Source organism: Mirounga angustirostris, unplaced genomic scaffold, assembly GCF_029215605.1.
Source record: "Mirounga angustirostris isolate CCGP_5_RB_7025 unplaced genomic scaffold, mMirAng1.0.hap1 SCAF_5, whole genome shotgun sequence".
Lineage (NCBI taxonomy): Eukaryota > Metazoa > Chordata > Mammalia > Carnivora > Phocidae > Mirounga > Mirounga angustirostris.
Window position 1 is genome coordinate 124,199,844 of NW_026991713.1, and position 26,201 is coordinate 124,226,044.

The following is a 26,201-nucleotide window of genomic DNA, read 5'->3' on the forward strand; positions in this document are numbered from 1 at the left end:
AAGAGGCCATGTACATTCCCAAGTGGGTATGCAGGTTGTAGGTGGTAGAAAGCAGGCTCATCTTTCCCACAGAAATAATGTACCTGGACCTCAGGTTCAAAGCTGATCCATTAAAATTTGCTTTGCTCATAGTATACCTGTACTTTTGCATTCTTGGGGCAACCCTTGGACCTTGGTGGAAGGGAACTTGTGATACAGCCCAGGAAGGAAGAGAGTCCTCTTTCTCTCACTGTCCATGGACGTCGTCCCTGAGCAAATTTAGAATAACTGAGGATTGCCTGGCGGGAGAAGGGGGGGTGGTCCTTCCTAGAGCCTTTCCCTGGTCTACGGTGTTCTCACACTGACCCAGCGCCCTGAAAATACAGCATGGTGAGAAGTGCTCTGGGCTCCTACTTCCCTCCCTCCTCCCCCCAACTCTTCTTCCACAAACTAAAGAATAGTATCCCTGTGATCCCAGTTGAGTTAATTCGTGGTAACATATGAATGATGGGGAGTCCTGGATGTTCATCAGATCAAATTATACCCATTAGAAATTCAGACTCTATTTCTCAGTAGGATAAACAATTTTGGGGAACAGGGAGGAATGATCTTTAGGTCAGAGTAGCCACTAACAAGTAGATCCCTTTGCTTAGGAATTGCTTTGCCTCCTTATGCAATTCATGCTTTTCATGACTTCTCTTCCTTCTTTGCTTAGCCACTTTGGAATACATATATTTTTTTCCAAATGTCTCTGTTAGTTTTGTTTTTTCATGGTTGATTTCATGCTGATGTCGGTGGGCAGGCCTTAGAGACAGGAAGATATGTAAATGCAGCTTGTTTATTAGGTGAATGTTTTAAGAGAGGTGTTCATCTTCTAGTGCCTCCGCCCCCAACTTCTTAGTGACTTGCTACACCATGGTTACTGATGTCTGGCTTGTGGGCCCTTCCCTCGATGACCATGCTTCTTAAGAACTGTGGGCAACCTATTCACTGTGTATTTAACACAGGACACTTAAGAAATACAGAATTTTTTTTTAAAGTAATTTTTACACGGAAAACTTTTTTTCAGACATTATATTCATTTTTAGGAAAAGTGGAAATTGAAGAAAAAAGTAATAAGAGAATGATACAGAAGAGTGGACAAGGACGTAGAGTGTAGCAAATGAGATCCTAAAAGAAGAATTAACAGAGGAATTGAAAGGAGAGATCAGTTTTATTCTTGGAAAGCTAAAAGCCCTCCCCAAGTGAAGATAAAAACAAACAAATAGCCCATTGCCTAAAAGGTCACACCGAAGTAAGATACCCAGCTCAGCAGGGAATTTGTGCAGCTCTGGGATTTTCATTTGCCCTAGGCAGTTTTCTGACTCATGGTTTAGAGAATAAAGCCCATTAATTTACCAAATGATTTAATATCTGACTAATGATGTTTAACCATTAAGATGAGGAAATTGACAATATTGGTAATCTTGGAGAGAATTTTATCTGCTTATTTTTGTACTTAACACCAACAGAGTCTAAAAAGCTTTGGAAAGATCATGATGAATTACTCACTGGTAATATTTGGTAATATCAGTTTTCTTTAAAAGCATTTTATTAAATTGTATTCACTTTTATATTGGTCTTTTTTTTTTTTTCTGAATAGTTACAGGTTCATCTAACAAAAAGAAGACAGATTGAAACTCTCAATTCTTTTGTTTTAAGAAGAAATATCACATCACCTTCCCAGTAAAAATGTTTGTTCATTTCTAAAGCCCAGATCAGCAAGGAAATTATGTGCTTCATGGTATACTTGCATCCCAGAATGTGTCCTCCTTATTTTGAGTTATCAGTTATGACAAAATCGGCAAGTAGAGTTTCAAAAGAGGACAAACATGGTACTTTGGATGTGTTTTGGGAAGAATGGTTGCTGGGTATCTATGTTTACGTAGCCTTGGCTGCCTGTAGACTGGGGGTCTGAAAATGGACTTCCTCAATAGGGCTTATAGGGAAAGACCTTTGGTGAGCCTCCTGCCAGGTAAACTGCATACATCTCTGCTCCATAACTGTGCTGTTCCCGTCTCCTGCATAGGGCAAGCATGTGATGGAAAGCTCTTTCACACATATCCTTTTCCATTTTTGAGTATACCAAACAAACAAAAAAAGGCAACTGATTACTAACAGATGATACTCGGGTGGGTGGCGCTTACTGGGTCTTTTATGCTGCCTTCCTTAACTCATCCTTGGTTGATCTAGGACATGTAACCTGATAGCTTCCCCAGACATTCTAGAAAAATATGAAATTTGGAATCAGAGCCTTGGGTTCAAATCCCCATTCTTAAGTTTTCTCATCTTGGACATAGTACTTAATTTTGCCATGTTTCCATTTCTTCACCTATGAAGTGATGTCAATGACTGACCTTAGGGACTGCTGGAGAATCAAATGAAGAAATGCTTTTTAAAGGTAATCGGTCACCTGATAAGGACAATACAGATATGAATTTCTAGCATGGCCATGTTAATGAGATTCATTTGGTGCTGATTTGTGATATGCTTATGGTACCTGAGGAATGCAGTAATAATTTTACCTGGGCAGCGTTCTTCCGTCACTCATGTTCTACTTTGATGAATAGTGGTGTTGATTGGATTGGGTTTAGATCAGATTTGACAAGTGGTGATGTACATTGTCAAGTAGAATTTCAGGAGGTTCTGATAGGGTTGTTTCTTTCGATCTTGGATAGGTCGTTTTCTTCTCTGTAACAAATACCTAGAAAAATAAAGCATATGCTGCATTTGCAAGAATGCCTTCCAATTTCACTTCCTTTCTGCCTCGTTCCCCCACTGCCTTTCTCCCTCCCTCTCTCCCTTCCTAATTTCTTGGGCCAGGGTACTAGGACTAAACATTGCTTTCATATCATTGAGAACTTGAAGTAACACAATTTTTAAAAATCAAATCAAATGATCCAAGAGATCCTTGGGGTTGTGCCGTGGTTACTGGGCAGGACTTCTTAGACCTGATTTTGTGTTGGATGAAATGAACGTCACCTTTTCCTCTTTCCTTCCATCGTTTCAGGAAACTTGGATTTAACTGGTCAGAAGCAAGTGTTCAAAGCAGAGAACAATCCCTGGGTTACCCCAATTGCTGACCAATTCCAGCTTGGCGTGTCCCATGTTTTTGAATATATCCGTTCTGAGACGTACAAATAGTAAGTAGACGGTGATTCTCTAAAATAGTAGACTGTCGTTTTATAGTATTTGTAATTACACCACTTTTAAAAACTATCATATGACATTGTCATATTGGTGGCAGTTAGCTTATAATATTTTTAAATGTTTTATTAATAACATGTAGTAATTGTCTCTTTTTTTATAGATGATTTTTAATTGATGTTTTCAAAGGGGATTTGTACCAAATTTGTTAAAAAAATTTTTTTAAGGTATTAGTTGAATATTAAAGGCACTAACAAAATGCCAAAATATTTAATTGCCTTTTTTGGCAATTTTGCATTTTGTTAGTGCATTTTTGGCATATTGATGCCAAAATCCATCAGACACATTAAGATCAGCACATACTTTTTTCTCCTTTGACTGCAAAAAATAACAAATGTTATGAACAAAATTGTTAAGCGGTTTATTTATAGAATCAGGAGAGACAACTAGGAAAGCATCATTCTATTCTTCAGAAGCTCTTACACTAGCAAGATGATAATCTCTCTAAGAGAAAAAGAAAAGGCAGAAAAAGAGGAGGAGGAATCAGCTAGCTTAAGTCACAGCATCAGAATCCCTCAAGTCCTTGCCCTGGGTCAAGGGCAGCTTGTGAGGAGCCAGGCCTCCAAACCTAACCGTCCCCACCTGTTTCTTCCTCATTGTGTCAGGGTCGGTAGGAATTCTTCCACCCCCTACTTGCTCTGTTGTTGTTATATCTTCTGACATTATTTTCCCCTCATCCCACCCCCAAATTGAAGTGATCGTTCTTTCCTCTGCTTTCATGATCCTTAATGCTGAAATCTGGTCTCCTCTACTTCTAAGCAAATATAGAAGAGACTTGAAAAAAAACCCATAGTCCAGTTTAATCTGATTTTGTGTGCAGCCCCAACCTTTGAGAAGTTAACATCCCAGCTAGTTGAGAAGAGCTAGAGGATCATTAAGGGTCACATGCAGTTAGGAGCTTGCATTTTTGGTATCAGAACAATGCCCCCCCTCCTGCCCCCCAACACAGGCCTCGCTGAATCTATACTGGGGCAGTGGGTCAGGATTAACCAACAGGGCAGAATCCCTGCCTATACATGGTGGGCTGTAGTTCTGGAGCCCCCTTCCTGTATACCCTTGTATACGGAACTTGTTATAGTCCTGTTTCCATCGGGCAGAATCCCAGAGAGGATGAGCTGTGAAGAATAATTGTGTTAAAACCAAATAGACTAGAATTGCTGACATGATAGCATATCCTCATCTATGAAAGCAGCTTAAAGTATGGTTTAGATTTCTTTTAAGATAATACTGTGACATTTGCAATATATCTTAAGCCTTACCTATAAGAGTAAAATGAGAGAAGTATAAGATGTGTTTTATTGTTTCATGAGCCACATAGTTATGCGCAATTATATATATAGTTTCCTTAAATATGAATATAGCTCAGCCTTGGAAATTAGCTCATTATGAAAATGTGTGAAAATATAATTGCAGATTAGCAGCTTATTGTTCATTTTGTTCCTCTTAAATTGTTAATCATTGCTATCATCCATTTTAGATGGATGTCTGATTTTTTGTTGGTAAGTGGCAGTCTCTGTAGATCTTGGTTTGTAGGTTATCTTTTTAGAAAATCCTTGTATACATTTTAACATGCAGAAAAATCTACAAGCAAGCTTTTTTTGAGTGAGAACTGGGAAAAATACTCTTTTTTATTCTGGCTAACAATCTTTTGTTTTACCATCCATTAATTTATAATGTATAGTGTTTTAGAATACATTGCCTATAAAAGCACTTCTAATTTTAATTTCATTTTAAAAGATTAAGTTGTGAATTTATGGATACTGTATTACCTCAGAGACATTATTAGTCATTATTACAACTAATCACCATTATACACTATTTATGATATATTATAAACTATTTCTGGTTATTTGAACATGGTTAGGATTTTGGATGAATGAGGTTCATTGCCTTCATTGAGTTAATTGTTCAGTTATTCGAAAGGAAGTATACAGCATGACATTTTAATCAGTAACATGTTTGTTGTCTATATAGCCCTCTCTCTCTTATCAGCATCCTAGTTTTGAGGATCAGAGTAATCTAAGCAATTTGCCTACCAGCTTGCTTTTTGATTTCCTCATGGAGAATGATATTATCTTTTACACAGTGAAATGAACATTCAAAAGCTTAAGTAAGCATAGGAGAGTTGTTAACCCCTTTTAGGGGGACAGGTTAGTACACCGTTCACTGCTTTTAGAGGAGTCTTCGTGAGCCTCTGTGGGGAGGATACACTTGATGTGACCTCCTCAAGGGCAGGACCCCTTGGTGAATTCCTTCGGAGTTCTCCTCTTCTCTCCTCCTTGGGAAAGAGAAGAGTGTTGGCCATTCTCTATTTCAGCTTTCTGTCCTTCACCCATCCTCCCGTAGTAGCTGGGCTCACTCCATTACCAAACATACTAGCCAAACACGTGGACTATTAACCAGGTAAGACACTAAGTCAGACTCTTAATCTTATTCTTTTTTAAAAAAATACTTATACAGAAATGCCACCATTATGTTTCACTGAGTTTTAACATGTAAGGTTCTCTTTTATGTGAATAGCTGTATATTGCTATAGCCTCATGTAACTAGAACCCGACTTAATTCTTTAATTTTTTTAAGTAGCCACTTCCTAATCAGAGGACTTGTAGCATAAAGCTGTGCATATGATGACTTTTGAGGAGGCAGTGTATTCATTACACGTCCATTTTTCCGAAAAAAGCCAGTTGCACATTCAGCACCTCCATCTTAGGCATTCTGTTCTAAAAGCTGCAGTTTCTACTCTTTGCTTCCTTACGTCTTTTCTATAAGCCACGTATACCCCTTTCAATAACAAATCCTTTTTTTTTTTAATATATTGATCTTCAGACTACCAAGAAAGCATATTTTAATTTTACTTTGGCACTTAAATTGCTGATGATGATCCTTCCCTTTTTTTCCAATTTTCTAACCAATTGACTTGTTACCTAAGCGAGATCAGTAAAGAACTTACTGGCATGTTTCCTTTCCATCCACGTACGTGGTTGACTTTCACAGCGACCTTCCTGTTCCAAGCACGTCCTCAGAGGCCTTCTGAGTCTAGAGCAGCGACAGGCAGAGGAGATAGATGATCCGACTTCCAGGCTCTCATGGACTCCAAGAGGGGACGTGGACATTTGAAACAAAGCAGTGAAATCAGTGTGCAGGAAGAATGAAAATGCTCTGAGATGATTTAACGTGGTGAAGATAGGAACTTGTGCACTTGAGCAGGGAGGAGCCGTGGGTAGGTGTGGCCAGGAGCATGTCGAGGTGTCGTTTTCAGGAGCTTGTTCTGTTGAGTACACTTTGGGCATCCCTCATGTCCTCCTCCTCATTTTTCAGGTGGAGACTGCTCTTTGTCCATTTATCATACGTTCAGTGAAGGGAACATACTGGCTGGTGTCATCGCATTGCCCGTTCATTATGTAACTCTCTCTGTTCAAGTACAGTCATTCGCTCGGTCGGGATGTTGAGGAGCAAACCCTGTGAGGGCATTAGCATTTTCTGGCTGTGGTCGAGCTCTCCAGTCACCCCTTAACTCTGTATTTGGTGGTGGTTTTCTCCTTGCATGACCTCTCTTATTTCTGTGAAGCAGAATTATGATCAAATAGTCACCACTTGTTAAGTTTCCAGAAGGTAGATTCCCCCCTCCTTCCCCCGCCCCGCCCCCCAAGGAGAAGTCAGATTAGAGTCAGGATCCTTGACAAGATGTTTTGTGAAAGGGAGTAACTCACACTTTTCACATTTCCATCAAAGAAGGTGGATAGGAACCGCAAGCCATTTTAAAAGCTGACAAGTTGGGGTGCCTGGGTGGCTCAGTTGGTTAAGCGACTGCCTTCGGCTCAGGTCATGATCCTGGAGTCCCGGGATCGAGTCCCGCATCCGGCTCCCTGCTTGGCAGGGAGTCTGCTTCTCCCTCTGACCCTCCTCCCTCTCATGCTCTCTGTCTCTCATTCTCTCTCTCGCAAATAAATAAAAAATTAAAAAATAATAATAATAAAAAAATAAAATAAAAGCTGACAAGTTAACTCTTAACAAAAGAAGAGGTTTGACAAATGTTCGGCTGAAAATGTGTTGGTTGAAAGAGGCATTTAGAAAACAGGTATTCTCATGAAGGCTGCAATTTGCGAAGTATGGTGGTCCTAAAGCCTCAGTTCCAGAGTGGCATCACTCAGAGGATGCTTTCCCGTCATTCTTCCTGCCCTGTGACTTGCTTTTATCTCTAGGGAGAGGCGCCACACTCACTTATATTTTTATTTTCTTCTTTAATCTTGAGTGACGACCGGCCCTACGATTATGCATGCCAGTTAGTGGAAACATTTTCACAAAGCAACACTTGGTGAATGGTGGGCAGTGATGAGAAAAATGCCGGCAATTTCTTTTCGCTAGAAATCGAGCAAAATAAGTCATCCTGTTTGATTTGTAAGGAGGAATACTTTTATCTGCTGGTTATTGTCTCTGAACTTACTTTGCTTGCACAGTTCAAACTAAGAAATGTTTTCTTTTTTCTGCGCTGCGTGCAAACCTGTGTACAGGCTATGGCAGATGTAAATGGGCTTTTTTTAAACAACTAGCGTATCCTCTAATGGATGCCGCATCAGTGACCTAGAAGACCCTTGAATAACAGATCTATCTGGTCTACCAAAAGGCTGCAGCATTTCAAACCTAGTAGGTGATCCCGTTCATTTTGAGATAGCCCTTTCCGGAAGGAAATCCCTTCTTTTTTTTTTTTTTTTTAAGTTTTTATTTATTTATTTGAGAGAGAGAGAGAATGAGAGAGAGAGAGCACATGAGAGGGGGGAGGGTCAGAGGGAGAAGCAGACTTCCTGCCGAGCAGGGAGCCCAATGCGCGACTCGATCCCGGGACTCCAGGATCATGACCTGAGCCGAAGGCAGCCACTTAACCAACTGAGCCACTCAAGCACCCAGGAAGGAAGTCCCTTCTAACAAAACCCTCCAAACCTTATTAGTTTCTGCTGAAGTATAAATGGATGCACAGAACTAGCAGATGGTTTTATAAATACCACAGAAGGATGAAGGAGAGGGTTAAACTTCCAGGACCTTTCTAGCAGTTAGTGAATTTTACGTAGTGATACAGGAAGGCAGGAAAAATGTTGACTTTTCTTTCATTACTGTACCTGAAAATAGCTCAAATTAAGCCAGAGAAAAACAATATTTCTTTAGAGTAGACATGAAAATGAAGAACCCAGTTTGTTTGTTTTTTTTCCCTAAAGTTTTGGACATAAAAGATTGTTTTTATTTTTAAAAGTTGACTGTGTATTGGGTTCCTGGTAATTTATATTTCCTTTATAGATGTTACATATGTATATTTTGGTTCTTTCTTAAGTTAATAAATGTATTATCACATTTCTTCCATAATACAAAAAATACGATTCAAACTTCTGATGTCTCTGAATCTATTTGCATGCAAATATGTTGCATTTACCTAACATGCTAAGAAATAGGAAAGAGGAAAGGGAAACCCATAAGGTATATTTTGGATGGTATTGTATCATATCCCTTATCTGATGCTGACTTTCATTGGTAAAATTGCAAGCATTCCTTTTTCTCCAGATAGTATGTTACCAGCACAAGGAGCTGAGACATGTTTATTCCCCTGAACAGACATGTAAGGACAGTAATATCAGCTGTGGATCTTTGACACAGTCATTCACCTGTTGCTCTGTGTCTGCATGAGCTGTTCCTTGCCCTGGTAAATTAATACCTCCCTCTTAAGGTAACAGGAGGAAAACAGATCATGCGAGGAAGAGTACATAACAATTTTGTCTCTCTTCCAAGTTTTTTTGATAGATTGCTGAATGTAATTTACATTTAAAAGGATCTTTGCTTTTCTGCTGTTAACTTGTTGAGCACTATTATTCAGGTATACTTTAGAGGTAATTAGTATTTTTCCATTTTCTTGGTACATGTTCACCATTTTTTCGATACATGAAGTTTTTATTTGCCTTTTGAAGCTTTATTTTTCTATAATTTTATAGCTCATGCAAAATAGTTCAGTTTTTTAAATGGAAGGTGCATCCCCCTTGACATTGCCAGTGCACCTGGGTTCCGGGAGAGTCACAGTAGGGAACCTCCGTCCCCTAAACCTATAAAGGTCTAGGGTGAACCCTACCAGGGTTTAAAAACCAGCTTCAGGGGGTTACCTGGTATTCCTGGAGACATCCAGGAAACCCCATCTTATGTATATTCTGGAATGTTTTTTACTCTGACTTGGCTACACATGCAGACTTGGGGAAGCCTCCCTCGCATATCCACGTTCACTGTGGTCCTCCAGTGTGGTCACGCCCCAGCCACACCTTTCTGGCCTGCCACCTTTGTGGGGACAGGCTCGGTCAGGTTTGGCCATTGAGCAGAAGCTCTGTCAGTCTTTCTGCATTTTATTCAGCGGCTAAGTACACTACACTTACCGTTAAAAAGTTGTGAATACATTTAGAATAAATGGGAAAAAAAACCACAACTTCTGCCTCAAAAGGAGAAGAGTGATGTTTATTCTGAACCTCACACTTTTATGTAATATGATTTTAAGTGCAGAGCAATCATGTCCTCCCTCCCCACCCTTATCTCAACTTGTATATTGACTGTCAGGCTTACATTGAGGCTGTCTTGTATAGCTGGACTGTAATGTACAGCGTGATTTGTTACAGTATCAATTTAAGGTAAATAGAATAAAGATAATTTGTTCTACTTGACAGAAGAAAATCAACATAAGCTAGACTCAGCCTGTACTCTAAAAAGGAAATGTGTCAGCTTACTTCCTCTTCAGGCACTATTAAGAGTTCCATTTTTAGATGAGACTTACTTGATATAATCACATTGAGCTATTAAGTATGGACCTCCTCAATGAAATGAAATTGATCAGCCCTGCATATTGACAACCTTTTTTAACTCCCAGTAATCTTAAAGTTAAATGCTTGATGGTTTCTATCCAGCTAAGATGAGTTATTGCCTGCATTCGCAGTTTTTATTTGAGAGATAAATAAGTGGCGCTTTTATAATAAAAAAAGATCTATGATTTCTATTCTCTACACAGTAATATCTTATTTTATTACATGCTGGCTTTTTATTCTGGTTGAGAATTAGCAGAGGGTTTTGAGGGGATTTTTTGGTAGTTTTTGGCAGTTCAGGGTTCTTCTGTACCGTCAGACATTCTGACTTAGGATGTGTACTATGAAAGGAGTTTCAATCAGCTTTATCAGATAAAAAGCTCAACTGTGAGTTATGTTCATAGGCATCTGTTGATGTTCCAGTTTATTTGCCAACCATTAAAGAAACAACTTTTCATATTTTATCCTGTTGTGTTAGTGTGTTATTTCATATGTCTTTTTTAAGACTCATGGTATAAAAAGTTTGCAGTCAAGAAATACTATTTCCACTCTAATAGTTAATTTTTAAGTAGTCTTACTTGGAACATATGCTGTTCCATCACCTTCAAATTGTACATACTTTTGATTCTCCATCCAATTAGATCGTGTATATTTAGAGAATAAATAATCGTTGAGGTTGGCTGTTTTATATGTCAGGTTTACCAAGTAAGCATGTGGCTTTTTCTTCCTGCTGATGCCTGGTTTTGTCCAAATTTGGTTGTCTAAGCCACTCAGCAGAAATTTATTGTCTTAGAGTTCTAGAGGCTGGAAGTCTGAGATCAAGAAGTTGAATGGGGTTGGTTTTTTTTCTGACGGAAGGGTCTGTTCCAGGCCTTTCTGCTTGGCCTGCAGATGGCCATTTTCTCCCTGTGTCTCTTCACATCATCTTCCTTGCTTGTGCATCGCTGCCTGCATCCAAATTTCCCATTTTTATAGGGACACAAATATGGTCACATTCCAAGGTACCGGGGGCTAAGGCTTCAACAGGTGAGTTTGGGAGCGGATAGGGGTATAGTTCAACCCATAACACGGCTGTTACTTGGATGCCCAGAAACAGCATTCAGCCCTCTATCCATGTGTTCCACCTCTTTACTCTTTTCCTCCACAGGACCCGTAACTTCACAGTAGGCATGTTTTCTGTATTAGCGAGTATGTTTGAATGACTCTCTGAGACTTGATCCACCCCCCTCCCCCATGCCTCTCCTAATATGCTTGGCTTCTGGAGTTTGATGTTCCTCCAAAGCATGCAGATTCACTCCAGTTTCATTTTAGGGACATGGGATAGGCTCTTGTGCCTGGCAGAGGAGTCAGTGTTTTTATTTGGAACCTTCTAACAGTGGACCAGATTAAAACAGAGACTGGTTAGGATTTAAGAGTCCCTTGGGAATGAAAGACACTTAACAAAGCCCCCTGCTCTGTCATATTTGGCTAGAGAATTCAAGAAGGGAGGGTTATATAGAGCACCACCTGTTGGACCCCATGCTGTTTCTCCCACAAGAATCTTCTAGAAGGAAGATGCTGTACAGAGGGCATTTGTGCATCCTGTTTGCTTCATATGCCATGGAACCCACACTAGCAGGTATGGGATGTTCTCCCTGGGACTTTGTGGTAGCTACAGGCATGTTACTCGGTAAGGGGTCAGAGATTCCCTGTCTCATCTCAGAGTTCCAGTTACCACATCGGGAGCCCTTATAACTTTGCTTCATTTTTCTTACCTTATCTCTGGAGTCTTAACAGGCAAGACTGAGTCTACTAATAACAGGGCAGGGAATTCTGTTCTCATGTAATTAAGCTGGTTTGCTTTCCCAGCAGAGAGAGAGGGGCATCAGAGACGGAGTGCATATTTTCATGTGATGCTCCATGGTGTCAAGACACAGGCATACTGTGCTGTGAAGCTCTGAGGAAAAAAGAAGGGAAATAAGTTCTTAGCATATGTACTGGTCCTAGAGGTGGGCCTCTGGTCTCAGTTCTGTCGGTGGCAAAGGGCCTCTGCACACCCCGACTCGGAGGTAGCGATTCAAACTAGATCTCAAAGTTGCCCCAGGAATGATTTCCAATTCTGATTTTTTTTTTTTTTTTTTTGGGAAACATGTTTTATTGTCTATGTTAGTTCATTATTTTTTTAAAAATTTAGTTTAATTCCTGAATTTGCCCCCATATGGACTTACTTCATTGGTTTTTTTTTTAAAGGCAACGAAAGATGATGATGACCCTGAATATAAATTGTTACAGGAAAATGGATACAAGATAAAATTACCAGATCAACCTTTTTATTCTATATTTTATGGAATACCTAATGTATGTTTGGCAGTAACTTATTCATACACATGAATTCCTGACACTTTCGATTCTTCAGACTTATGAATCAGTGTAGTCAGCACCAGAGCAATTTTATGAGACTTACCAGTCATCAAAAATTTATGATCATATAAATCAAAGAAACAACGAGCATCTTAATAGGGTAGAGAAAGTGGCATGTAAAGAATCGTTTAAGACTGTGCTTTTTGTTGGTTGTGTGTTATATTTACAGCCCGTAAATATAACCCTTACTCATAATTGCATGCAAAGGGTCAGCAGGGTGCTAGTTAGCTTCTTAGGTGAAACCTCTTCTCTTTGTTTTTCCCCAGTAGAATATTTTGTTGGGTCTTAACTGTAAGACCGAGGATGCTACGTAGACAGAAGGTAGGAAACCTCATGTTCGAATGTGAAGCGTATAGCATTCGTTTTAAGCTAGGATCTACATTTTCTTTGGATTCTGTTACAGTTGTCATCCAAAGTTAAGAATTCACAAGCTCCATCCTTTGGGACGAGATTGCTAAGCTTGAACTCTTGGAAATGGCGTGGGGAAACCACGGTTGACAGACTACCTCTCTTGTGGATGGGCTCCATGTGTACCTTCTGAGAAATGACACTCAGGCTAATGTCTACTGTGTTTTTGGCACAGTTTCTGACACCATTCTGAAGGAATCACAAAAGATTTGGATCTCCATCATGTGAGATGAGCTGTTTGGAGGGGAGCTTTTCCATCACCTGAGCCCTGTCCTGAGCCTGAGTGTCCCAGACTCTCACTAGTCTCTAGGACGGAAGGATCATGGAGGTGGGCCAACGAAGGGTTGAGCTTCCACTGTGGAGCTTCTATACAGATCCACTGGGAATGGACCCGAAAGACAAAGCTGGGTTATTTCCCATCAAACATACAACTGGCTGCCCACCTCACATCTCCTTAAGTGCTGTTTTCTCTGCCCGGAATGTTCCTTCTTCCCGTATTTACCTATTGAAAGCCCGCGTGTTCTTCAAGTATCAAATACTGCTTCCTGAGAAATCTTTTTTCTGAAGATTTCCCTATCGTCCATGTTTTCCAAATCCCTTTTACCCTCTTTCTTCAGAGCCTTTACTTTTCCTTAGTAGGAGTTTTAATAATAATAGTGATCAGTTATTGAATATTGACCATGTGACAGACATTGTGCTCAACTCATTACAAATGCTGTTTATCATTTTATAACAGTATTTATTTCTGTGAATACTAACCTTTATTTGGTGGGGGGGGGGGGAAGGGAGTTGAGTACGTTTTCTCTCCCTTAAGAGGCTGTAATCTTTTTGAGAGCAATACTCAAGATTCCTACAAGCCTGAGCTTTGCATGTGGCATGCCCTCGATGTCTTATATAAATGACCTGTCTCAGGTGGAGTAGCCTCTGACAAGTTGCCCTCATTTCTGAAAGAAATCACAAAAGAAAAAACAAAAACCATTCCAGCCTCTAGAATGGACCAAGTTACAGGTTTTTTTTGTTTTTGCCGTGGCCGGTAAACAATAGTCAAAACATTTAAATGCATTCTCCATATATAGTATTAAGTGAACATGAGGTCTTCACAGTAGTCTTTCACTGTGTGTATATAGATCTCCTCTTTTTTTACCACTCTACTTCCGTATTAGAAATGAAATCGTTTTTTAAAAACCACAAATCAATGAGCTGTGTTTGAAAGTGAGTGCTTCCTCTCTGTGAATCCACAGGCTCCGTGGTGATTTTGTGCATCTTCTCTTTGTCAAGCAGTGTTTCATGGCATCCGGAGTGTGGGACTGTGTCGCAAATGTTTGGACTCTTTCTGAGAGAAACTCGGGATAGTGGTGTGGGTGGTTATCTCTAGGGAAGCAAACTGCGTGGCCAGAGGCTGGGAGGGCAGACCATATTGTCCTCTTCGTTTACCCTTTGGTACCTGTTCAATGTTCTATTTTGTACATGTATTCACTATTTAATAGATTGTTTAAAAACCAAAGAAGAACCTGTAGGGCCCTTGAAGTTAAGAAACGACAAAGAATGTAGCGGTATATAGGCGTACCTCGTTTTATTGCCCTTTGCTTCATTGTGCTTCTCAGATGATGCGTCTTTTTTTTTAAAGATTTTATTTATTTGACAGAGAGAGACACAGCGAGAGAGGGAACACCAGCAGGGGGAGTGGGAAAGGGAGAAGCAGGCTTCCCGCAGAGAGCCCGATGCGGGGCTCGATCCCAGGACCCCGGGATCATGACCTGAGCCAAAGGCAGACACTTAAAGACTGAGCCACCCAGGCACCCCGATGATGTGGGGTTTTTTTACGCTTTGAAGATTTGTGGCAGGACTGTGTCGACCTAGTCTGTTGGTGTCATTTTTCTAATAGCATTTGCTCACTTCTTGTCTCTGTGTCACGTTTTGGTATTTCTCACAATATTTCAAGCTCTTTCATTATTAGTGTATTTCTGATGGCGATCTGTGATCAGTGATATTTGATGTTACTAGTGTAATTGTGCTCAAGTAAGACAACAAACTTAATGGGCGGACGTTGTGTGTTCTGCCTGGTCCAACCAGCTGGCCAGTGCCCTGTGTCTCTCCTGCTCCTCAGGCCTCCCATTCCTGAGACACAGCTGCAGATGGGGTGTAAATCGCAAGAGAACTAGAATTAGAAGTGGAGCCTAAAGATGGCACTGAATTGCTGCAATCTCATGAAAAAACTTGAACAGATGAGTTGTTTCTTATGGATGAGCAAAGAAAGTGGTTTCTTGAGGTGGAATCTAGTGAAGATTGCGGAAAGGACAACAAAGGATTTAGAGTATTACATATACTTAGTGGATAAAGCAGCTGCAGGGTTTGAGAGGATTGACTTAACTTTTGAAAAAAGTTCTCCTCTGGGTACAGTGCTGAAACAGCATCACATGATCCAGAGAAGTTGTTTGAGAAAGGAGGAGTCAGTTGAAGTGGCAAATTTCATTGCTGTCTTTTTTTTTTTTTTTTTAAGAATTTATTTATTTATTTGAAATAGAGCAGGGGGAGGGGCAGAGGGAGAGGGAGAGAAAGAATCCCAAACAGACTCAGTGCTGAGCACAGAGCCCGACACAGGGCTCGATCTCACAACCCTGAGAGCATGACCGGAGCCAAAATCATGAGTCGGATGTTTAACTGACTGAGCCACCCAGGCACCCCCATTGCTGTCTTATTTTAAGAAATTGACACAGTCACCCCAATATTGAGCAGCCACCACCCTGACTGACCAGTCAGCAGCCATCAACATTGGAGCAGGACCCTCCATCAGCCAGAAGATGATGACTCACTGAAAGCTCACATAAAGGTCAGCATTTTTTAGCAAAAATATGTATTTATTTAGACATAATACTGTGGCGCACTTAATAAACTACAGTATAATGTCAACAGAACTTTTGGGAAACCTAAACCTTCGTGTGACTCACTTCACTGAAATAAATAAATAAATCTTTGCTTTATGGTAGAGGTCTGGATCCAAACCCTCAGTATGTCTGAGGAACGTATACCTGTAGTTGGTTTTGTCCCCTGTGATGGCCCTTTTCCATTCATTTGCCAAGATTGAGTGGAAGCCTTCTTACCAGGTATGCTGTTTAACCAAGTGTAGCCAAAACCTTCTTAAAGGGTCCTGAGTCTTAGAAAGGGACTCTCTAAATGAGAGCTTGAAAGAAGGCTTCTCACTTAATGCGGTGATCATGCCTATTCTTGGCTTAAGTATTGTGAAATCTTACATTTTTTATATGTCTCAGATAACATCAGGCTTTCCTATATCCTTGGAAGAATCTGTAGCAATCCATTTTTCCTTCATAATCTAATGGGAAATGGGAAAAGGTAGTCATTCGCAAAGAGGTAACAGAGTAGAATAAGGAAGAAAAAACAACAAAATGTACTTTTGTGTTAAGTATCTTCAAATAGGTGTATTTTCCCACCTAAGAGTTTAAGTGATTGAAAGTAAGGTTTTCTATATTTGAAAGGTCATGAGGGTTTGAAAGGAGGAAGAATGGATGTTGGAAGAGTTCATTGTGTATGATAGGATGAGATTGGGCTTCAGGTTTCCATACAAGAGATATGGATTTTTTTGTCTTAATTTTTCTCTCTCATTTAATTTTTTTTTGGCTGTAAGCTAAGATGACGTATGTGTTTCAGACTGTTTATGTGAGATTATGAGCATTTTTAATCTGTTCTTGTGCATTCTCAATAGAACCTGCATGAGTGGTGATCTTTTAATAGATAATGTCTTTCAACTAGCGAATTTATTTTGGTATTAAATTCTAGATAATTCCTACGGAATGTAAATTTTGTTAATAACAATTTTTGTTTTGAAATACTTAAAATCTTAGAACTGTATTTTTTTATTTTTTATTTATTTTTTTAGTTTTCTGAAGAGACTTCTTTATTTTGAATAAGTTGAATTACTAAGACAGCTGAACAAGGAAGCTACTGGTCATTAGGTTGATTGAATGAAAATATTCTTTATTATTTTTATACTGAAACATGGTTAGAAAAAGAAATAATGGCCCACGGGAAGATGCTCCTTCAAAACCACCATGTGAATACATTATACAAAACGACTTTGGTTTTACTGTGGTTGAAATACTAAGAATCTTGAGCAGCTTCTGTAGAAAAATTCAGAACATGATTAAGTCCAGTACCCTCCCCCCTCCCTCCATTTCTTTTAGTCATGGACTAGCATCCAGGTGGATTCGTGAGTGAGAGAAGTTGCCTCCATTACACTGAGGAGACAAAATTGACATTCACTGACTTCCTGCTATGGTTGAGGCCCTGATGGGTTCCTTATAGGCTTCATCTCCTATAATTTCATGACTCAGACATAGGTATTCACCTGGCTTTCAGATGAGAGGACAGAGAGTTGCAGATGAAGTAGAATGACCAGGGTTTACCCGAGTGGTAGAGCCAGAAATCAAACTCAATCCATCTTATTCAAAAGCACACTAATCTTGTATTCTCCTTGTTGCTTTTGAGTCATATCTAGGAAGAAAAAGAAGTGCTGAGATTATGTTGACATTCTCATAGGGGCGTTAATGTTTGATGCCTTGTGGTACGGTCATATCATTTGGCTTTTCTGGTTCTTAAATCAAGCCCAGCCCCTTTTAGGGCCATATCCCCATCCTGTGGTGAAGGCACAGGCAGCAACATTCAGGTGTCCTGAAACTGCATCCCTGAAAACCTGTCTTCCTCCTTCTACCCTGATTCTGATCTAACATCCACCTGTGTGCATGGGTCTGACCCAACAAACACAAATCCATCTTCTCGCCAGCTACCTGCTCTGGTTCAGTGGGTGTGTATTCATCTACTGTGGGCTACACGTTTATATTGTTCCATAGTTGGACTTTAGTCAGTTAATACCTATTCAAAGGCCTCTCTCTACCACACTTCATATTATTTATCTCTTTGGGCATCAGTGTGGACTCCTGCCTTTCTCTGCTCAACTTGTACCAGTGACTGAAATCAGATTGGCTTGTACGAACCCTCCCAAGTTTTCCCCATGATATCTTCTTTGTGTCTTAGTTTTCTTAGTAGCTCTGGTCCCAGGTTATAATTCTCAACAAAGAACTGACTTTTCTCCAAGGAGTCTTGGTTCTTTTAAGTGGAAAATAACATTAGCATGCAAAAACTGAGGGTCCAGAAGTACATATTTTCCAAACAAGCGTCAAGGGTAGAGTGACATGAGATCTGCCAGCCACTGGGGTGACACAAATCAGAAAAATAACCTGTATTCAAAGGAGCATGCATTCTTGTTGATGGTTCCAGTTTACCTGAATCATTAAGTTTGTTTCGGCTTTACTCTATGATTGGAGTTTATAAATCCAGTTCCTCCTTCCTCCCGGCAAGCTATACATCCTAAAGCACGCGTGTGTTTACGTGACTGGTGATCCCACATTGGCATGTCTTCACTTTCTTTTCTTCCTGGCCCTGGTCTCACGTGTTCTGCAATTAACTGCTAAGTGTGTAAGCTTAGGAAATCTTGTCACTCTCACAGAGCACCTAAAAAGAAAAAGAAATTGTAACTTCCTTCTAGGTTTTATACTTAAGAAACCAAAAGTGGGGGCTACTCAGTAATACAAAGGTGTAGATCTCCCGGTTTCTAGATAGAATCCCATTCCCTTAGGAGACTGTAACACTGAAGCAGGGAAAATGTACCAGTACAACCTTTTGAAGTTATGTGTGTCTCCTCTTTGTTTATTTGTCTTTTAACACAAATAGTTTTACTCTTTGTATTCAATTTCCAGATGACATTTGGCTTGTCCTCCATCCCATTCAAGTTTTTGCTCAGACGTCATCACAACAAAACACTTAACACCGCTCTATCTAAAACAGACTCCACCCTCCACCCCTGCCTGTATTTCATCTGCCCCCTTCCAGAACAGGGCTTCCCCCGAGAGCTGGGACTTTGTTTTGTGCACTGCTGAGTCACCAGGGACCTCAGACAGTGCCTGGCCCCTGCTCAGCTCTCAAAATAGTTGATGAATGAGAGTTGTTCTTTCAAGGATATGTTGTGGCCTGCAGGTTCAACGTTTCTGCTTGAGGAATGTTTTTAAAAAAACCTTCTGTCGCGCATCCATCACACATTTTTAAGTATTTCCCTTTTTCTCATGTCTGAGTTGCTAAGATTTCGTGATATTATTAGTGTCGCTTCTGTCACCATAAATGTTTCTGTGATGTTTCCAAGGCTGCACCTTTCCCTGACCAGCTCTTCCCCATTGAACCTAGTAGCTCTTTTTAGCTAGGCTTTGAAAGAAAGAAACCCCACACACATGGAATTTTAGAGGGTAATACGGGGGAGGGAAAATACCAGAGCCATTAAGGGGGTAATGACCTAGACTCAGACCGTTAGCCTATTTTTCTTCCTGTTTTTGAATCAGCCAGCCTCCATCCTCTAACAAATACCGCTGTGGGGATTGGGTGTGGGGGGAACCTAGCTATCAGCCGCTGAGCATCACCCCACAATGCAGGTGTGGCTGTCATCCTCTGTCATGATGGTGTGAAGGAATCTGTAGAAGGTAAATTGGCAGGCTTTGAACTAGGGTCATTGGTTAGAAATAAATAGCAAAGCAGAGGGGAGGGAATTCGAGATAGTTCTTCGTCCCCATCCCCCCCCCCAAAATAAGGTTTGTTGACAAGTCAGAAAAACCACTTAGAGCTCAGTCTCTGAACCTAAGAACCTAGATATGAAAGGGGACAGGGAATCTCTCAGTAGGCACTCAGCTTTGGGGGAACAACCAGAGGAGTCCTCATCAGCTGCACTGAGAAGCAGCCATATCCTGCAGTAGGTTGCCTGCGGTAGCTTCTGTCCCTCACCTGTGTCCCTGACCCGTTGACAACAAGGGCGAGGAGTGGTGGCATGCTTAAAGAAGTATTTGGCTTGTCTGCACACAGAAGGATCCCGTCAATACACTGCCTCCACGGGTGATACTCAGTTTTCTCACAGGTTGCATTAATTCTGTATATTTCAAACAAAATTCTCCTGATCAAATTTTTAGTGTTAATAATTCGTTGAAGACAAAAAGATGGCATTTTATGGGTTTGTCCTAAGATATGACAGTAGTGTGACTTCGTTTTAATTGTGTGCACCACAAAAAATAAGAGAGTACATGAATGAATGGAAGAATTGTGACCACTCTGTACATCATTCCCCAGTTCCTGCTTTTGAACATAAATGTTGCTGTGTCCGTTACAAAAGAGAACCAGTCAGAGCAACTGATAGAACCACAGCCAGGTTCCCCCAGCCTCCGGGCTCAGAGCTTCGCCAGCGTCTGGAGGTGCACACTTGTGCTAGTGGAACTCGGGGGCCCTGGAGAAGCATTTCCACGAACCCAAACGGCTTCTAAATACCCGCCAAAGGAAATGTCAATAAATGGTGACCTGTCTCTTGGTCCTACCTGGGAGGGAACCCAGGGAGAGGAGGGCTTAGTCCCAGCATCAGGCAGGTGTAGCTCTGAAGAATAAGCTAGCGCCAGGAGGCATGCAGGAGACAGTGCGTGGGAGCATAGGATCTGAAGGCAGGCTCCCTGGGTTCAAATCCCACCCTTAACACCTTCCGCTAGTTTTGTGACATTGGGCCAATTGGATTTTTTTTTTTTTTAATTTAACGTCTTTACTGAAGAGCCGTTGTTATACAATAAACTACATATGTAAGGTATATCACTTAATACATTTTGACGTGGGTGTACATATGTAAATTAGTCACTGGAATCAGGACGGTGAACCTACGTGTCATATCCAGAAGTTTTCTCATGTCTGAGTTGCTAAGATTTCGTGATATTATTAGTGTCGCTTCTGTCACCATAAATGTTTCTGTGATGTTTCCAAGGCTGCACCCTTCCCTGACCAGCTCTTCCCCATTGAACCTAGTAGCTCTTTTTAGCTAGGCTTTGAAAGAAAGAAACCCCCCACACATGGAATTTTAGAGGGTAATACGGGGGAAGGAAAATACCAGAGCCCCTGTCTTAACCCCCCCCCCCGCCCCTCACTCCTTTTACCCCATCTCCAGGCAACCACTGATCTTCTTCCTAACTATATGTTTGTGTTTTGTGACGTATTATATATAGACATCTAGTGTGTACCCTTTTGTTTTAAGCTGGCTCCTTTCATTCAACATCGTGATTTTGGGAGTCGTTGTTGTATGTAGCAATAGTTTTTTTGTTTTGTTTTGTTTTGTTTTTTACTGCTTACCAGTCCATTGAGTGAGTATACCACAGTTCTTTTATCCAGCTGCCTATTGGTGGATGTTTGGGTGGTTTCCAGTTTGGGGCTATTACAAATAAAGTTTTGACGAGCTTTTGTGTGCGAGTCTCCGGACATGTGCTATCCTTTTTCATGTGGAGTGGAATGGATGGATCATATGGCAAGTATAGATTTGCCTTCTTAAGTAACTGCCAAACTGTTTTCAAAGTGGTGGTATCATGTTAAATACCAACCAGCAGTGTCTGAGTGTTCTAGTTGTTCCATATCCTTGTCAACCCTTGCTGTGGCCAGTTTTTTTCACATTTATCCAGTCTAGTAGGTTTCCATTATAGTGATGAATAATGATGTTGAGCTTTAGCCATCCCTAGATCTTCTTTAGTGAAATTTTTATTCAAATCTATCCGTTTTTAATAGTTCATTTTATTGCTTTGAGATTCTTTATATGTTCTAGATACAAATCCTATATTGGTTGTGTACTTTGCAAAGCTTTTCTACCTTTCTGTGATAAATCTTTTTATTCTTTTAGCATTGTGTTTTGAAGAATAAAACCATATAATTTTGTTGAAGTCCAGTTTATCAATTTGTTCTTTTATGAATTGTGCTTTTGGTGTCCTAGCTAAGTATTCTTTGCCTAATCTAAATTAATAAGATTTTCTCCTTTGTTTTAGTCCAGAAGATTTATAATTTTAGGTTTTTTTTTTTTTTTAAGATTTTATTTATTTATTTGACAGAGACATAGCGAGAAAGGGAACACAAGCAGAGGGAGTGGGAGAGGGAGAAGAAGGCTTCCCGCAGAGCAGGGAGCCTGACGTGGGGCTTGATCCCAGGACCCCAGGATCATGACCTGAGCCGAAGGCAGATGCTTAACAACTGAGCCACCCAGGCGCCCCTATAATTTTAGGTTTTGGATTCAGTTCTATGATGCATTTTGAGTTAATCTTTTATATGGTGTGAGGTGTGGATGAAAGTTCATATTTTTGCATATAGATACCCAATACTTTCTGCACTATTTGGGTGCAGATTGGTTGATGGTTCTAAGTTTTCCATATCCTTGTCTACTTGTTCTGTCAATAATGGAGAGAGGGGTATAAGTCTCAGACTATAATTATGAATTTGTCTATTTCTCTTTTCAATCCTATCAGTTTTGCTTCATGTAGTTTCAGGTTCTGTAATTAGATTTATAAATATTTAGGATTGTTTACATCCTCTTGATTAATTGACTCCTTTTTCATTATGAAGTGAAATTCTTTAGCCATATGAATATTCTTTGGCCAGAAATTGACCTTGTCAAATAATAATGTAGCTACTCCATTTTTTATTTTGATTATGTTAGCATGGTATCATTTTCCTTTTTTTGTTAACTTATTTATATCTTTATATTTAAAGTGGGTTTCTTATGGGCAGCATGTAGTTTGGACCCATTTTTTCCTCTTATTTGACAATCTGTCTTTGAATTGGGGTATGTTAATCATTTACACTTAACGTGATTAGTGATATAGTTTTGAATCTCTTCCCTTAGTATACGTATTTTTTCCTATTCCATCTGTTTTTATCCTACTTTTTTTTTTTTTTTTGGCCTTTGGATTGTATATTTTTTAGGACATCGTTTTGTCTCTTATGTTGCCTTATTAGCTGTAATCTTTTATTCTTTAATTTTAGGGTGTGCTTTAGTGTTTGTAATTTACATCTTTGACATTTCACAGTGACATTATATCACTTCACAGAGAGTGGGGAAACTTTATGGTAATATACTTTGATTTCTCATCTCCTAGGCTTTACGCTTCTGTTGCCATTCATTTTATGAATGTTCTGAACTCCATATTACACTTTTATTATTTTTATCAGAATAGCCTTTGTAGCGATCTAAATAGAAATAAAGCATCTTCTACGTTTTGTTATGTATTTACCATTTTTATTTATTTATTTATTATTTTTTAAGATTTTATCTACTTATTTGACAGAGAGAGAAAAACAGCTAGAGAGGGAACACAAGCAGGGGGAGCAGGTGAGGGAGAAGCAGGCTCTGGCCGAGCAGGGAGCCCAGTGTGGGGCTCGATCCCAGGATACCAGGATCCTGACCTGAGCTGAAGGCAGACACTTAACAACTGAGCCACCCAGGCGCCCCGACATATTTACCACTTGTAGTGCCCTCCATTCCTTTGGTCTGTATTTCTAGCTAGTATGATTTTCCTTTTTTCAGAAGGGCTTCCCTTAGCTTTTCTTACCATGTGGACCTGCCATGTGTGCATTCTTTTACATTTCATAGATCTTGAAAACTCTTTATTCCCCATTATTTTTTGAAGGATATTTTCACTGGTGTAGAATCTTGGTTAGAGAGTTTTTGTCTCTCAGTACTTTAAGGATTCTTGTTCCACTCTCTCTCAGTTGCATTGTTCCTGACAAGAAATCTGCTGTATTTCTCATGTTCCTGTGTATGTAACCCTTCCCCCACCCCCACCTTGGCTGTTTTTAAGATTGTCTTTTTATCACTGGTTTTGAGCAGTTTGATTTTAATGTGCCTTAGTGTGGTTTTCCTCACTTTTTTTTGTGCTTGGGGTTTGCTGAGCTTACTGGATCTGTGGGTTTATACTTTTTATCAAATCTAAAAATTTTCAGCCATTATTTTTACAAATATTTTTACCAAGCACTCTCTGTCCCTGTCCTTGTCCCCTAACCTTGCCTCTCTTTTTGGGACTCTGTTTATTCATGTTTTAGCCTCTTGTAGTTCTTCTGCAACTAACTTATATTCTGTTCATTTGTTTAATCCTGTTTTTTCTCTGAGTGTTATTTTACATCTTTTTTATTATTTTGAATTAAAATTCTGTAATTATCTCATACATTATAGTTTTCATCTCATGATTATTTGGATTTTTTTTAGTATCTTACAAAGTCAGAATACTGATTAACTCTCATGGAAAGGGAGGGGATTTCAGGGATAATGGCTCTACTTTGTTTTCATTCTCATCCTGGGTGATGGGGACATGACTGTTCATTTTTAAATTCTTGTTAAATGAACTTACAATGTTAAATGAACTTAGATTTTATGCACATTTTGGTAATAGTTCTATTTCAATAGTTTTAAATGACTTGAAAATACAGTGATTTGGTTTTACATTCTATTGGATTAAACTCCAGTTACAGAAAGAACTGGAAAAAATGGTACCTTTTCAGATATCTTATTAGTAATAACATTTTCATTGTTTTTGACATGATTCTATATTTATTATAGTATAAAGCAAAGAGTAATTATGTCAGTGTCATCAGGGAACATAATATTCAGCAAAAGAGAAAGGAGATAAAAAATTAGAGACGTTCAATCCTACAATCATAAATTAGAACTGGAAATGAACAGTAAACTCTCATGATATTTTTTCCCTTTAAAAAAATATTTCTTTGTTCTGCCCACCAAAGAGACCTAAAAAAAATGACTAGCACAGTTAGCAATACCACTTTTTTTAATTTAGTTTAATTTTATTATGTCAGTCACCATACAGTACATCATTAGTTTTTGATGTAGTGTTCCATGATTCATTGTTTTCATATAACACCCAGTGCTCCATGCAATACATGCCCTCCTTAATACCCATCACCGCATTCACCCATTCCCCCACCTCCCTCCCCTCTAAAACCCTCAGTTTGTTTCCCAGAGTCCATAGTCTCTCATGGTTCATCTCCCCATCTGATTTCCCCTCCCTTGATTTTTCCCTTCCTTTTCCTAATGTCCTCCATGCTATTCCTTATGTTCCACAAATAAGTGAAACCATATGATAATTGACTTTCTCTGCTTGACTTATTTCACTAAGCATAATCTCTAGTCCCATCCATGTTGATGTAAAAGTTGGGTATTCACCCTTTCTGATGGCTGAGTAATATTCCATTGTATATATGGACCACATCTTCTTTATCCATTCATCTGTTGAAGGGCATCTTGGCTCTTTCCACAGTTTGGCTATTGCGGACATTGCTGCTATGAACATTGGGGTGCATATGGCCCTTTTTTTCACTACATCTGTGTCTTTGGGGTAAATACCCAGTAGTGCAATTGCTGGGTCATAGGGTAGCTCTATTTTTAATTTTTTGAGGCACCTCCACACTGTTTTCCAAATTGGCTGTACCAACTTTCATTCCCACCAACATTGTAAGATGGTTCCCCTTTCTCCACAACCTCTCCAACATTTGTTGTTTCTTGCCTTGTCAGTTTTTGCCATTCTAACTGGTGTAAGGTGGTATCTCTATGTGGTTTGGATTTTAATTTCCCTGATGGCTAATGAGGAACATTTTTTCATGTGTCAGCCATTTGTATGTCTTCTTTGGAGAAGTGTCTGTTCATGTCTTCTGCCCATTTTTTGACTTGATCATTTGTTTTTTGGGTGTTGAGTTTGAGAAGTTCTTTATAGATCTTGAATATCAGCCCTTTGTCTGTAGTGTCATTTGCAGATATCTTCTCCCATTCTGTGGGTTGCCTCTTTGTTTCATTGACTGTTTCCTTTGCTGTGCAGAAGCTTTTTATCTTGATGAAGTCCCAAAAGTTCATTTTTGCTTTTGGTTCACTTGCCTTTGGAGATGTATCTTGAAAGAAGTTGCTGTGGCCGATGTCAAAGAGGTTACTGCCTATTGTTCTCCTCTAGGATTTTGATGGATTCCTGTCTCACATTGAGGTGTTTCATCCACTTTGAGTTTATCTTTGTGTATGGTTTTAGAGAATAACCATGAAGAGTTTCATTCTTCTGTATATAGCTGTCCAATTTTCCCAGCACCATTTATTGAAGAGATTGTCTTTTTTCCATTGCATATTTTTTCCTGCTTTGTTGAAGATTATTTGATCATAGAGTTGAGGGTCCATATCTGGGCTCTCTATTCTGTTCCGTTGGTCTGTATGTCTGTTTTTGTGCCAGTACCATGCTGTCTTGGTGATCACTGCTTTGTAATATAGCTTGAAATTGGGCAACATGATGCCCCCAGCTTTGTTTTTCTTTTTCAACATTTCCTTGGCAATTCGGGGTCTTTTCTGATTCCATACAAGTTTTAGGATTGTTTGAATGAAAGGGGAGAGATCAGGACTAACACCAAGGAAATAGAAACAATGATTAAAAATTATTATCAACAACTATATGCCAATAA

General features: G+C 39.6%; 1 protein-coding gene across 2 annotated transcripts in view; it reads left to right on the forward strand.

Moving 5' to 3' along the window:
* The window catches only part of RSU1 (Ras suppressor protein 1), a 193,226-nt gene that overhangs the window by 100,542 nt on the left and 66,483 nt on the right, over positions 1 to 26,201 (forward strand). For both annotated transcript variants that reach the window (XM_064592010.1, XM_064592009.1), the window contains one exon: positions 3,029 to 3,161. In XM_064592010.1, coding sequence (XP_064448080.1) covers positions 3,029 to 3,161 — 133 coding nt within the window. The remainder of the gene's footprint in view (positions 1 to 3,028; positions 3,162 to 26,201) is intronic.